General features: G+C 39.8%; 1 protein-coding gene across 1 annotated transcript; it reads left to right on the top strand.

Annotated features, from left to right (window-relative positions):
• Positions 1 to 9965: 9965 nt before the first annotated feature.
• LOC145112793 (uncharacterized) lies at positions 9966 to 11330 on the top strand. Its single transcript, XM_079048914.1, has one exon. The coding sequence runs from the start codon at positions 9966 to 9968 to the stop codon at positions 11328 to 11330; it is 1365 nt and encodes a 454-aa protein (XP_078905040.1).
• The last annotated feature ends 403 nt before the right edge of the window (positions 11331 to 11733 follow it).

The raw sequence follows: 11733 nt of genomic DNA, 5'->3' as shown, positions 1-11733 counted from the left end.
TACCGGAGAATGCCATTCGGATTGTGTAACGCCCCGGCTACTTTCCAACGATGTATGGTTAGTATCTTTTCGGAATATGTTGAGAATATAATTGAAGTTTTCATGGATGATTTCACGGTATACGGGAACTCATTTCAAGAATGTTTGACCAATCTCACCAAAAATTTAAAAAGATGCATTGAAACGAATTTGGTTCTAAATTTTGAGAAATGTCATTTCATGGTGAGTCAAGGTCTCATTTTAGGTCACATTGTGTCTAAAAAAGGAATTGAGGTAGATAAGGCCAAAATTGATGTTATTCAAAGCTTACCTTACCCGACTTGTGTTCGAGAAGTTCGTTCTTTTTTGGGCCATGCAGGTTTCTACCGACGATTCATCAAGGACTTTTCAAAGATAACAAGACCGATGTGCCAACTCTTGCAAAAGGATGTTGATTTCGTGTTCAATGAGGCGTGCAAAGAAGCTTTCGACAAGCTCAAAGAGTTGCTTACATCTGCCCCCATCATGCAAGCACCAAATTGGGATCTCCCCTTTGAGATCATGTGTGATGCAAGCAACTATGCAATAGGCAGCGTTTTGGGTCAAAAGAATGGACGAGCCTCCCATGTGATCTACTATGCATCGAGAACAATAGACAATGCTCAAAGCAACTACTCTACTACGGAGAAGGAGCTATTGGCCATAGTGTTCGCCTTGGAGAAATTTAGACAATACCTACTTGGTACCAAGGTCATTGTGTATTCGGATCATCCAGCTCTTAAGTACTTGATGATGAAGAAAGATGCAAAGCCTAGACTCATCCGTTGGATTTTATTGTTACAAGAATTTGATTTGGAAATCCGGGACAAGAGTGGATGTGAGAATCTTGTTGCCGACCACCTAAGTCGGATCACTTCAAATGAAACACCTTTCCCGTTGAGGGACGAGTTTCCGGATGAGCATCTCTTTTCCCTTATTCAATCTACTCCTTGGTATGCCGATATGGTTAACTTTTTGGTCACAAAGAGGTATCCCGACACATTTTCACGTGCTCAAAAAGACAAGCTCAAAAGTGATGCAAAATACTATGTGTGGGATGAACCTTATTTGTGGAAACATTGTCCCGATCAAATCATTAGACGATGTGTGCCCCAACAAGAGCATCAATCCATTTTACAATTCTGTCATGAATTTGCTTGTGGGGGAAACTTCGGACCTAGCCGGACCCTGAGAAAGGTCCTTGAATGTGGACTATTTTGGCTAACCATGTCACGCGATTGTTATATGTTTTGTAAAAGTTGTGAGTGGTGCCAAAGGACGGGAAACATTTCGCAAAAGAACCAAATGCCACAAAATCCAATCCTTGTTTGTGAAAATTTTTACGTATGGGGGATTGATTTCATGGGCCCATTTCCCGTTTCGTTTGGCAACGTTTACATCTTGCTCGCGGTTGACTATGTTTCTAAGTGGGTTGAGGCCAAAGCCACAAGATCGGATGATGCCAAAACAGTTATTGACTTTTTAAAATCTAATGTCTTTGTGAGATTTGGTGTGCCTAGGGCTTTGATTAGTGATCGAGGGACGGATTTCTGCAACAAGATGATGGAGACCTTGCTAAAAAAGTACAACGTGACCCATCGTGTCTCTACCGCCTACCACCCTCAAACAAATGGTCAAGCAGAGGTTTCGAATCGCGAGGTGAAGAGTATTCTTGAGAAAACCGTGAATCCTTCAAGAAAAGATTGGAGTTCAAGGCTTGATGATGCCTTGTGGGCCTATCGGACCGCGTATAAGACCCCGATAGGAATGTCTCCATTTAGGTTGGTTTTTGGAAAACCATGTCATCTTCCCGTGGAATTGGAACACCGTGCATTTTGGGAGGTCAAGCAATGCAACTTCAACATCGATGAGGCGGGAAGGCATAGGAAGCTTCAACTTCAAGAGTTGGAGGAGTTAAGAAATAACTCCTATGAGAACTCAAGAATTTACAAGGAGAAAACGAAGCTTTTTACATGACAAGTCCATTACCCGCAAGCATTTTGAGCCGAGACATAGAGTTTTGCTTTACCACTCGAGATTGAAATTATTTCCCGGAAAGTTGAGGTCAAGATGGACGGTTCCATTTTTTGTGCTAAAAGTCTTTGAGCACGGAGCGGTTGAGATGCAGAGGGAAGAAACGGGGCAAATCTTTAAAGTCAATGGACATCGTTTGAAACCTTTCTATGAAGGTTTTAACGCAAATGTCCTAGATGTCATCCAATTAGATGCCCCGGTATACTGAAATCGAAAGGGAAGGACGTCTCGCCAAAGACGTTAAAGAAGGGCATTTTTGGAAAACTTAAAGTTTTCATCGTTTCTAATCCCGAATAAAAGTCGTAGATAGATCCTTTTTTCACTTCACACTTCTTCTTCTTTCTTGCATTAAGAGAGTGTTGGATTTTCAGGCCCGGTGTTCGTTTTGGTCAAAGGGCGAAAATTGAGAAAATTGCTACAACATTCACGCGGACCGCGTGTACTCGAGGGCCTGTCCGCGTTAATAAACAAATGGTCCGCGTGTGGTTCCCAAAGTGTATGCGTCCATTATCAGAAAACAGAAGGATTTCAGGCTTATTCACGCGGACCGCGTGTACTCGCAAGTCCCTCTGTGTGGGTTATTAAAACGGACCGCGTACCATCTCTGAATTCGACCGCGTGTAAATAATGAAAAGCAGAATAGTTCCAGGTTTATTTACGTGGACCGCGTGTACTCGCAAGTCCGTCCGTGTGAGATGTTGACTTTCGTTGACCGCGTCTTGACCAGGTTTGACCGCAACTTAACCCTCATAAGTCTCCAGACGACCCTTCTTCCTTCCCACTTCTTCTTCTTCCTTTCCCTTAACCTCCATTAGAGCACCTCCATCTCCACGACTAAACTCAGTTTCCCGTCAAACCACCGGTCGGAATTTCGTGAGACCACCGCCATTCTTCACCATTTTTCATCCTCTACAAACCCCACCCAAAATCCGGTCCGATCTGTGGCCGGAATTCCGAGCGCCACCGCCACTTTCCGGCCGTTTTCCGGCCAACTCCGTCCACCTCTCGCGATTCCAACACCACCATTGTGCTCTTCTTGGACAAGGCTACAAACCCCACTAAAAATATCTCTCAAAGCTCGCCGGAAAATTTCACCGGAATTTCAAGCCGTTGCCGGATTTCTCGGGTTTTCGCGGTAAATTGCTTCTCACAGGATATTGAACAAAGCTTTAAGCTTGGGGTGGAGAGTTGCAAGATTTTCAAATCCCGAATTTCCGCGTGCAAAATTTTCAAATTTCAAAGAACGGGTACATTCTTTCCTTGACTTATATGCATGTTTTAGAACAACAATGTGTATGGTATTGCATCTATTGAGTCTAGGAAACGTTTCTTGCATTGATTTTTTGAATTGTTTTAGAAGTCTATAGGGAGTCGGTTGGGAAATTGAATTGAAAACATCATTTGTTGGGATTGGATTCGTGTAGTTGTTGTTCTTCTTGCAGGTAGACCATGTCCACGTCTAAAAAATGCCCGACTGCTGCCCGAGGCAAAGCCCCAGCTAGAAATCAAAATGATGCACCCGACATTCCAAGATTTCGGGATGCCAAGGCGACCGAAAACTACATGAAAAGCCTGCCTAAAAAGGTTGCATCCACCAAATATGTGTGCAAATCCATGCTTATCTCATTAGGGGTTCTTGAGGGGGTCACCCAATTGTTCCGTAACATCGGGTGGGAAAACCTTCTCAATCTCATGGCGCACACTTACGAGCTCCCCACTAGAGAGTTTCTTGCCGATTGCGGGTACGATAGCGAAAAGAAAAAAGCCACATTCCAACTTCTGGGGGACCGAATGTATATTGATTTTGCAACAATAAACGATATCTTGGGCTTACCTTCTTCGAACACATCCACAGTTTTCGACATCTTACCTGCCGAGTTCAACCATCAGACCTTTTGGACGGAGATCACCGGGGGTATCTTTACATGTGTCGGTCGGGATAAAGCAACCTCCATCATTCACCCGTGCCTCCGTATTGCCCATCGCATCTTGGTGTGCACTGTCTTTGCCCGAAAAGAAGCCGGCCAGGTCACAAAAAATGAGCTTTTCTTCCATTGGTGAATGACACGACGTGAAAACCCACCAATCCCGGACTTTGCTTCGTTCTTTTTCCATAAATGTGCACTCATGAGAACCAAAGCGTTCGGTGATATTTGCATTGGTGGATTTGTCACCCTTTTAGCCCACGGTCTTGACATCGAGCTCCCAGACGAATATCGGCCTGTTGACAATAAAACTCTTTTGGATGAGCATGTTCTCACAAACATGCATCACATCCGTCATAGGAACATGAGCAGTTTCACATGGTATTGTCCTCAAGGGGTCGAATATCTCATTCTTCCCGACCCTTGAGTCACCAACTTCACCTTCCACGATCGCACTCAGTGGAGACTCGCGAGGACCATCACTCAGTCAGTCAATGAGGATGCGCTCCAGGATCAAGCTGATGACGAGATGCATGTGGATGACGAGCCCGGCGATGTGCCCACCCATGGTCCACAGCACGCCCAGCTCCAAGCACCTTCCGGATATTACCCGCTCCCCCCCCCCAATTTTTCCGAATGGTTCGAGACTCTTTGCGTCTCCAACCAAATCATGTCCCAGCAGATGCACCATATATGGGGGTGGCACCAATCCCAAAACCATTTCCAAAACGTCCCACTTCCTCCTCCCTATCCATACCCACCGCTCACCCACCCATATCCCCTCCACCTTACCCCTACCCTTACCCCCAGTACCCATACCCTCCTCCAGATCCCCCGGTTTAGGTACTTTCGCCTCGCCCCAAGCATTGAGGACAATGCTTATTTCTAAGCTTGGGGTGGCGTATTCCCTTTTTTCTTTTTGATTTCTCATGCATTTTAATTAGGTTACATAACATTTTAGCCTTAAATTGCATTCATTTTTTTTTTTATAAAAATTCCAAAAAGATTTTATTTTCTTCCTTTTCACTTTTATTTTTGCATGGCATTTAGTCTAGGGCATAAACATTCATGCATTTTTGTTATCTCTTTATTCTCATCTCCGAACATCTTTACTTGAAAGACACGACACACCTTAAATACAATTCTGTTGGAAACTCACATAACAAATAAGAATCGTTCTTAGGGACTTTCAGTTGTTACTCCTTCTCTTATATATACGTGAGGAGAGAGTGCAAGTGGTTGTGCATATGAATCAACTCATGTCAAGTGTGGCATAAGTAGGGGGACAACTTAGCCCCGTGCCGACTAGTCCCTCACCTGAATTTTCCTCACAAGCCACAATCAAACCCCAAAGAAAGGAATAAAAGTTAGATTTTGCTATTTTGAGATCCTTAGTGTCTAACAGCTACAATTCATATCATATCTTATTACTTTATGATTTAGACACATTTTTCCCACTTGATCTTTAATTAGCCTTAGTGTAGTTGTGCTCGTTTGGCCTCTTGTTTGGGTTAGACTTAGATTCTACTTATAGTTGTATATAGTTTTGTATTTTTACTTTCAGGCTATTCTTGTAAAACTCCTGTGGTAAACCAAAAAAGTGAGCCTAATATATATATATATATATATATATATATATATATATATATATATATATATATTCAATAAAGTCTAGTATTTAGTTTGTGCACTTGAAATTTCATATGTAACCAATTTGTTTGGAGAAGTCAAATTTTTGATATTTCGTGGAATTTGAACCTTATGTTTGTTGGTTCTAGTCTTTAGAAGTCTAGTTATATATATATATATATATATATATATATATATATATATATATATATATGGTTTTGAAAAGTCGGATATTATCGCAATCATAAAATGCGAGTGTAGTTATATATTTTTAGTGTTTTCCTCTTTGTGTCTTAAGTATTTGTTTTTGTTTTTGTAACACGTCTTTGGGGTTTTGTTGTCCAAAAAACGGGGGGGGGGGGGGGGGGGGGGCACGGAGTTGTATCCATTTGTTTGCATTTGTAAATGTTTAGTTTTTCGGATTCTAGCTCATGTAATTAGTTTCTAGTTTGATGTTTTTCTAGTTAGATATCATTTTTGTTGGCAACTACGATGGAGCCCTTCACTCATCACGTGATCGACTCTTTGCTCTACATGGATCATATTTTGGTGGAAGCACTTACTCTTCTAGATGATTGTAGTTTGCCAACTTTTGTACATAGCTCGTTTCTTGCCATTTTTGGCCCGAGTTATCTTTTTTCTAGGTTTTATTTCTTGGCGTGGGGTTGAAGTTGTGAGGAGTGAGGAACATTTTAACCGAGGGACACTTTCTTATGGCTAGTAGGCTAGATCGGACCACGAAACAATGTCACATAAACCATACTAGTGAAGTATGCATGCTCGTTTTGCATCTTGATCAACATATTTCCCTTGCTAGAAAGGTAACAAAGGCTCATCCCTTAAAGTGATTCTTACTCAAAAAATGGATTATATGTTTTTATTCTAAGGGTGTGTCATGAATCTCTACCTAAGGTGTTCATTCTTCTCTTTTTTCTTTTTAGGATAGTTCATCCCAAGTTCATTTTGGTCTTGTCTTACTTGAGGACAAGTAAGGTTTAAGCTTGGGGTGATTTGATAGTTTCATTTTATTTACTTCTTTTTATAGTTTATTTTAGCACATTCCATATCATTTTAGTTAATCTTCATGCATATTTTCTCTTTTTATTATTTTTCTCCTTTACCGGGTGCTTTCCAGTCTTTTCAGCTTATTTGCAGGATTTTTCGAAGACTAATTGTTATTGGAGATATGGAAGGAGTGCGGGACTTTGGAGGCTTGCGGTTTGCTTGTGGACTTGAAGTGGTGCGATTGAGCTTGGTGTCGGAATAAAGAAGAAATCAAGTTGGACTTAATTTTTGAGCGAGAATGATGATGAGGCGACACAGACTCGAGCTATGGAAGATTGAAGGAGCATTGGACCAATCATTGGAGGCTTTGGAATGACACAATTGGGATCTCAAGAGGTATGCACGTGGTCTGAAGTGTGAATGAGAAGATTGGGCTAGATTGTATTTTAAATGGCCCAAGTCCCACAATTAGCGAGACCCATGCGGTCCGCGTGGACCCATACGCAGTCTGCGTGAATTGTGTTGAATTGATCCCGAGTTTTGACTTGTTGACTCTACTTGTGGAAAGTTGGTGGGCATATTTTGGGCAACTTTTTGAATCTGGAAATGAGCCTTATCTGCTGGAGTTTTGGAGCATTTTTTCAACATGAACACATGGAGAAAACCATTTTTTTTGCTCTCAAGAAAATTGGAGAGGAAGTTGAAGAATTGAAGATTGGTGTTATTTTCTTTCCACCTTGCACTTGGAACAATGTTTGGTATCACTAAACTACCTTGTATTTCTTTTATTTTGGCCATGCTTGTCTAAATTCTCACTTGGTTGATTAGGGTTTAATCTCATGGATGATTGGTTGTTTTGAAGACTATTATTATCTTGTGTTTGAAGTTTATGGAAATGTTTTCTAGTTAAACATCTTGTTGTGTTTATTTATCTTTGATCATGAGCTTAAATGAATGAATGTTTATTTTTGTTGACTAATTTCTTGGTTAAGTAATGGACCCTCAAATTAGTAAGCAACAAATGGTTTATATGTTTGTTTTTATTTCATTTAGACCGTGGAAATGTTTCCTCCATAATGATAATGTAAGCATTTGATTATCTTTTGGACTTGGTAACTCTTAGAACTTAAAGCTAATTGATTTTCACAAGATTATATGCTTCATTGATTTTGTGACTTTAATTATGGAAATGTGTTAAGAGCTCCTGTAACCATTTTGATAACAATGAAGAGTTGAGGTAATTTGTGCTTATGGATTGCTATAGCCAAGCTAAATTAATTCACAAGTGTTATTCTATTTAGTCTAATGATAGTTCAACCATGTCATCCATGTGGTATACCCAAAATCAACCAATTTCACTTCATTGAATTTAATCAAATCTTTTACTTGTTTACTTGTCATATTTACATTCTAGCTAGTTTTTAATTTTGTCAAACAATCAAAAAGAACTAACCCCCCCTATTTTACTTTTACTTTTGTTTTACAAGTACTTGAACAAGTGATTTACATAGAGATTTAAATTGAACCAATCTTTGTGGATACGATCCCTTTACCACTATACACTATTTTAGTATGTAAAATTTAGGTTATATATTTCGTTGGCCTCGACAACCACCACTTTGAAGCTAAGACCTCAAATATGGACACTATTAGGCCCTTTAGGCCTAAAGACTCAAGCTTTATCAAGCTTTGGCCAATCTTCATTCCTTAAACCCCATGTTGAGCCTTGTTTTGGCAAAGTTAGCCCCTAAATGCCATGCATGGACGTAAAGCTTGCAGCTTTACGTGGTATCTCAGCCCTAGAAGGCTAGATCTAGAGTTTGGAACTCGACGAGTTGGTGAGCCAATTCGACGAGTTGGTTAGGGTTTTCCCCCGATATTCTGGACACTGTACACACTCGACGAGTTGGAGAGACAACTCGACGATTTGACTCGGATCTTCCCGATTTTCTGAGAACAGAAGGAAATCGACGAGTCTCATAGATACACTCGACGAGTTGAGTCAACATGGACTGCTGACTTCCATTGACTTTTAGGGTTTGGTCAAGTTGTGGGCTTTAGAGACCATGGAGGGGTAAAATGGTATTTCACCCTTTCTGAGATTTAGTAGAGGAGTTAGATTAACATCTTTGAAGTTGAATTATTAATTAGAGATGACTGTGATATATGTTGGCGGAGTCTAGATCGATAGTTGGATTACAAGACATACTTGCTTTACTTACGAGGTGATATACTTACCTGAGTGGTAATCATTGAGCGACCGGAGGGTCTTATGTGCTTATATTGAGACATGTGATATTATGCTTTCTATCTTTGTGATTTATGTTGTATATTATTCCGTGCATTTATTGAGATATGACCAGAGGGTCCAACTGAGTTGTGAGACCAGAGGGTCTTCACTGAGACACATGATCGTAGGGTCCTTGTCGAGATATAGCCACGATAAGCTATTTATTGTGTGTGGTGTTTTGGGGAACTCACTAAGCTTTGTGCTTACAGTGTTGTGTGAAATGTGTTTTAGGTACCTCTCAGGTTTGCGGGAAGGCGTCGGCTTGATTGTACACGCCAGCTAGTTTATTTGTGATTTGAGGATTCTAGCATATTTAACAAACAATCTTATGTCTTGTATTTAAAAACAGTTTTATAAATGGAGTACGAGAAGTGTTAAACTGTGTTTTGTGTGGACTTAAAAATGAAAAATTTATTTGAAAATTTAGAGTGTTACAAGTTGGTATCAGAGCATAGTCACATAAATCGCTTGACTTGACACAATCCTCGTTCCAGTTCGTGTGTGCTGGATCGGGGTACGATTTTGTTCCAAACGCATGGGGAACGTGTCTTGGATAGATAGATTGAGCGATTTCAAAATTGAACTCATGTTACCCTAATTCGCGTTTCTTGAACATCGGAACGACGATGTAGATCGCCGATTGAAGTTGGGGAACGCCGATTGAAGCCATGGGACGCCGACTGAATAACTTTTGTGCTTTGGGAACGATCGACTCAGTAATTGGCAACAAAATCTCCCAATTTCCATCAATTGATTGTGTATATCTTTTTTATAAGGGATATCGATTCACTTGAGAAAACCATATACACGAATAACACGATTTCAATTCATTAATTTAAGCCATTTTTTTGAATTTTGATATTTCAGTCGGCATATTAATCAACCAAAAAGAAAATGATTTTATAGAATCAACGAACTCCATTATTAGAGTATTAATTGATTACAGTTTACACATTTACACACAATTAATTTTCTCTAGGCTTATATATACATGCATCAATTTTCTTTTTTACCACACATTCTCAATAGAAAAAAAAGGCAAAGTAAGTTTTCACAGGAAAAAAATGGTATTTGGTAAAGGTGTGTCTGATCACAGAGAGAACATAGAGCATATTAAAGTAGATGAAGATGAAAATAGCACTGAAGATAACACATTTATAGATGATACTCAACAAGTTAACACTCGTGAAGTGAAGGATGATAAGCCATTGTTGCAGGAAGTAAACATTATTTCTGTTGCAACAAGCAAGAATGTTGGGGGTGCAAAGAAGTGGGTATGTAAACATTGTAAACAACAGTTTACTAGTTCCTATACGAGGATACATGTACACTTTTTTGGTGCTATGCCGGGCAAGACCGCGGAAATTAGAAGGTGTCCGGTTATACTAAATGATCGTGAGAAGCGTGAAAGGTTGTTTAACAAAGTCCGAGATGCTGAAAAGGTTGGTGTGTCCCGTGCTTTAAAGAACTCCATAATCAGTAAAAAACAATCTTCCTCTTCTTCTAAGAAACCTATTGAAGATGCATTTGCTGTAATGGAAAGAAGCGCTGTTGACTTGAAGATCATGAGAGGGCTTTGCACAAATGGAATTTCGTTTAATGTGCTACGTAATCCCCAATTTTTGGAGATGGTTAGTGCTATCAACAAAGCACCTGGCGGTTATAAGCCTCCCTCTAGCGAGAAAGCAGGGACGGTTCTACTTGATGAATGCCATAGATATGTAGAAAAGGATTTAAATCCTATAAAAGATACATGGTATACGCAAGGTGTTTCAATTGTTTCTGATGGGTGGACAAACGTAAAGCACAAGCCACTCATTAATGTCATAGCTATTAACAGTTGTGCGGCGATGTTCATGTATACAGAAGACTTTTCTGGTGTGGAGAAAACTGGAGTTGCAATAGCAAACTATTTGCTTGGAGCCATCGAAACAGTAGGACCAAGCAATGTCCTACAAGTTGTTACAGACAATGCTGCGAATTGCAAGGCTGGCGGGAAGGAAATAGAAAAGGTACACAAACACATTTTCTGGTCTCCTTGTTGTGTGCATACGTTGAATTTGATTTTCAAAGATCTTGTAAATACGTTCTATTGGTTGATGACCACATATAAAATAGGAAAAGTGGTTGTAAAATATTTTCTTAATCACAATCATGCTTTGACCATGTTTAGAGATAACTCAACACTCGAGTTATTAAAGGTGGCAAAGACGAGATTTTCATCTCATTATGTATTATTGAAAAGGTTAATGGATTTTAGAGAAGCTTTATCTACAACCATCTCCCTTAATTCTTGGAGGGATTGGGTGAAACAGGGAGATGAAAATACTAGGATTACTGGATCAAAGGTTGTTGAAACTATTAGAAGTGAAGAGTTTTGGGAGGATGTGGAGAGCATTTTAGCCATCACAAAACCTATTTTTTGTTGATGAAATTTTGTGATGGCGAGGGAGAAAAAATGGGAGAAATATACGAAAAAATGGACAACATGTTAGGAGAAATTAAAGTTGTGATGTCAAATAACAAATATGCTTCCTACTATCCTGAAGTTGAAAAAATATTGCTTGCTCGGTGGGAGAAGATGACAATTCCATTACATGGTTTGGGATTTGCTTTATGTCCACAATTTTATGATGCATGTTATCTTTCAATGTTAGCACCTGGTGGAATAGCTAGAAAAGCACCCAAATTAGATAAAGAAGTGGTACTTGGAGTCATGGAAGCATTTAAAAGAATATCTGAAAGTCAAGAAGAATATCGGATGTTGCGAGATCAATTTGCAACATTTCACATGAGAAAAGGACTTTTATTCGATGGCATCATCACAGATGG

Source organism: Lactuca virosa, chromosome 5, assembly GCF_052849685.1.
Source record: "Lactuca virosa cultivar CGN04683 chromosome 5, Lactuca_virosa_CGN04683_v6, whole genome shotgun sequence".
NCBI lineage: Eukaryota > Viridiplantae > Streptophyta > Magnoliopsida > Asterales > Asteraceae > Lactuca > Lactuca virosa.
This window is presented reverse-complemented; position numbering and strand designations above follow the sequence as displayed.

What these genes read in the sequence shown, in the direction of transcription:
- LOC145112793 (XM_079048914.1), top strand. Translation starts at nt 9,966, where the DNA reads ATGGTATTTGGTAAAGGTGTGTCTGATCACAGAGAGAACATAGAGCAT.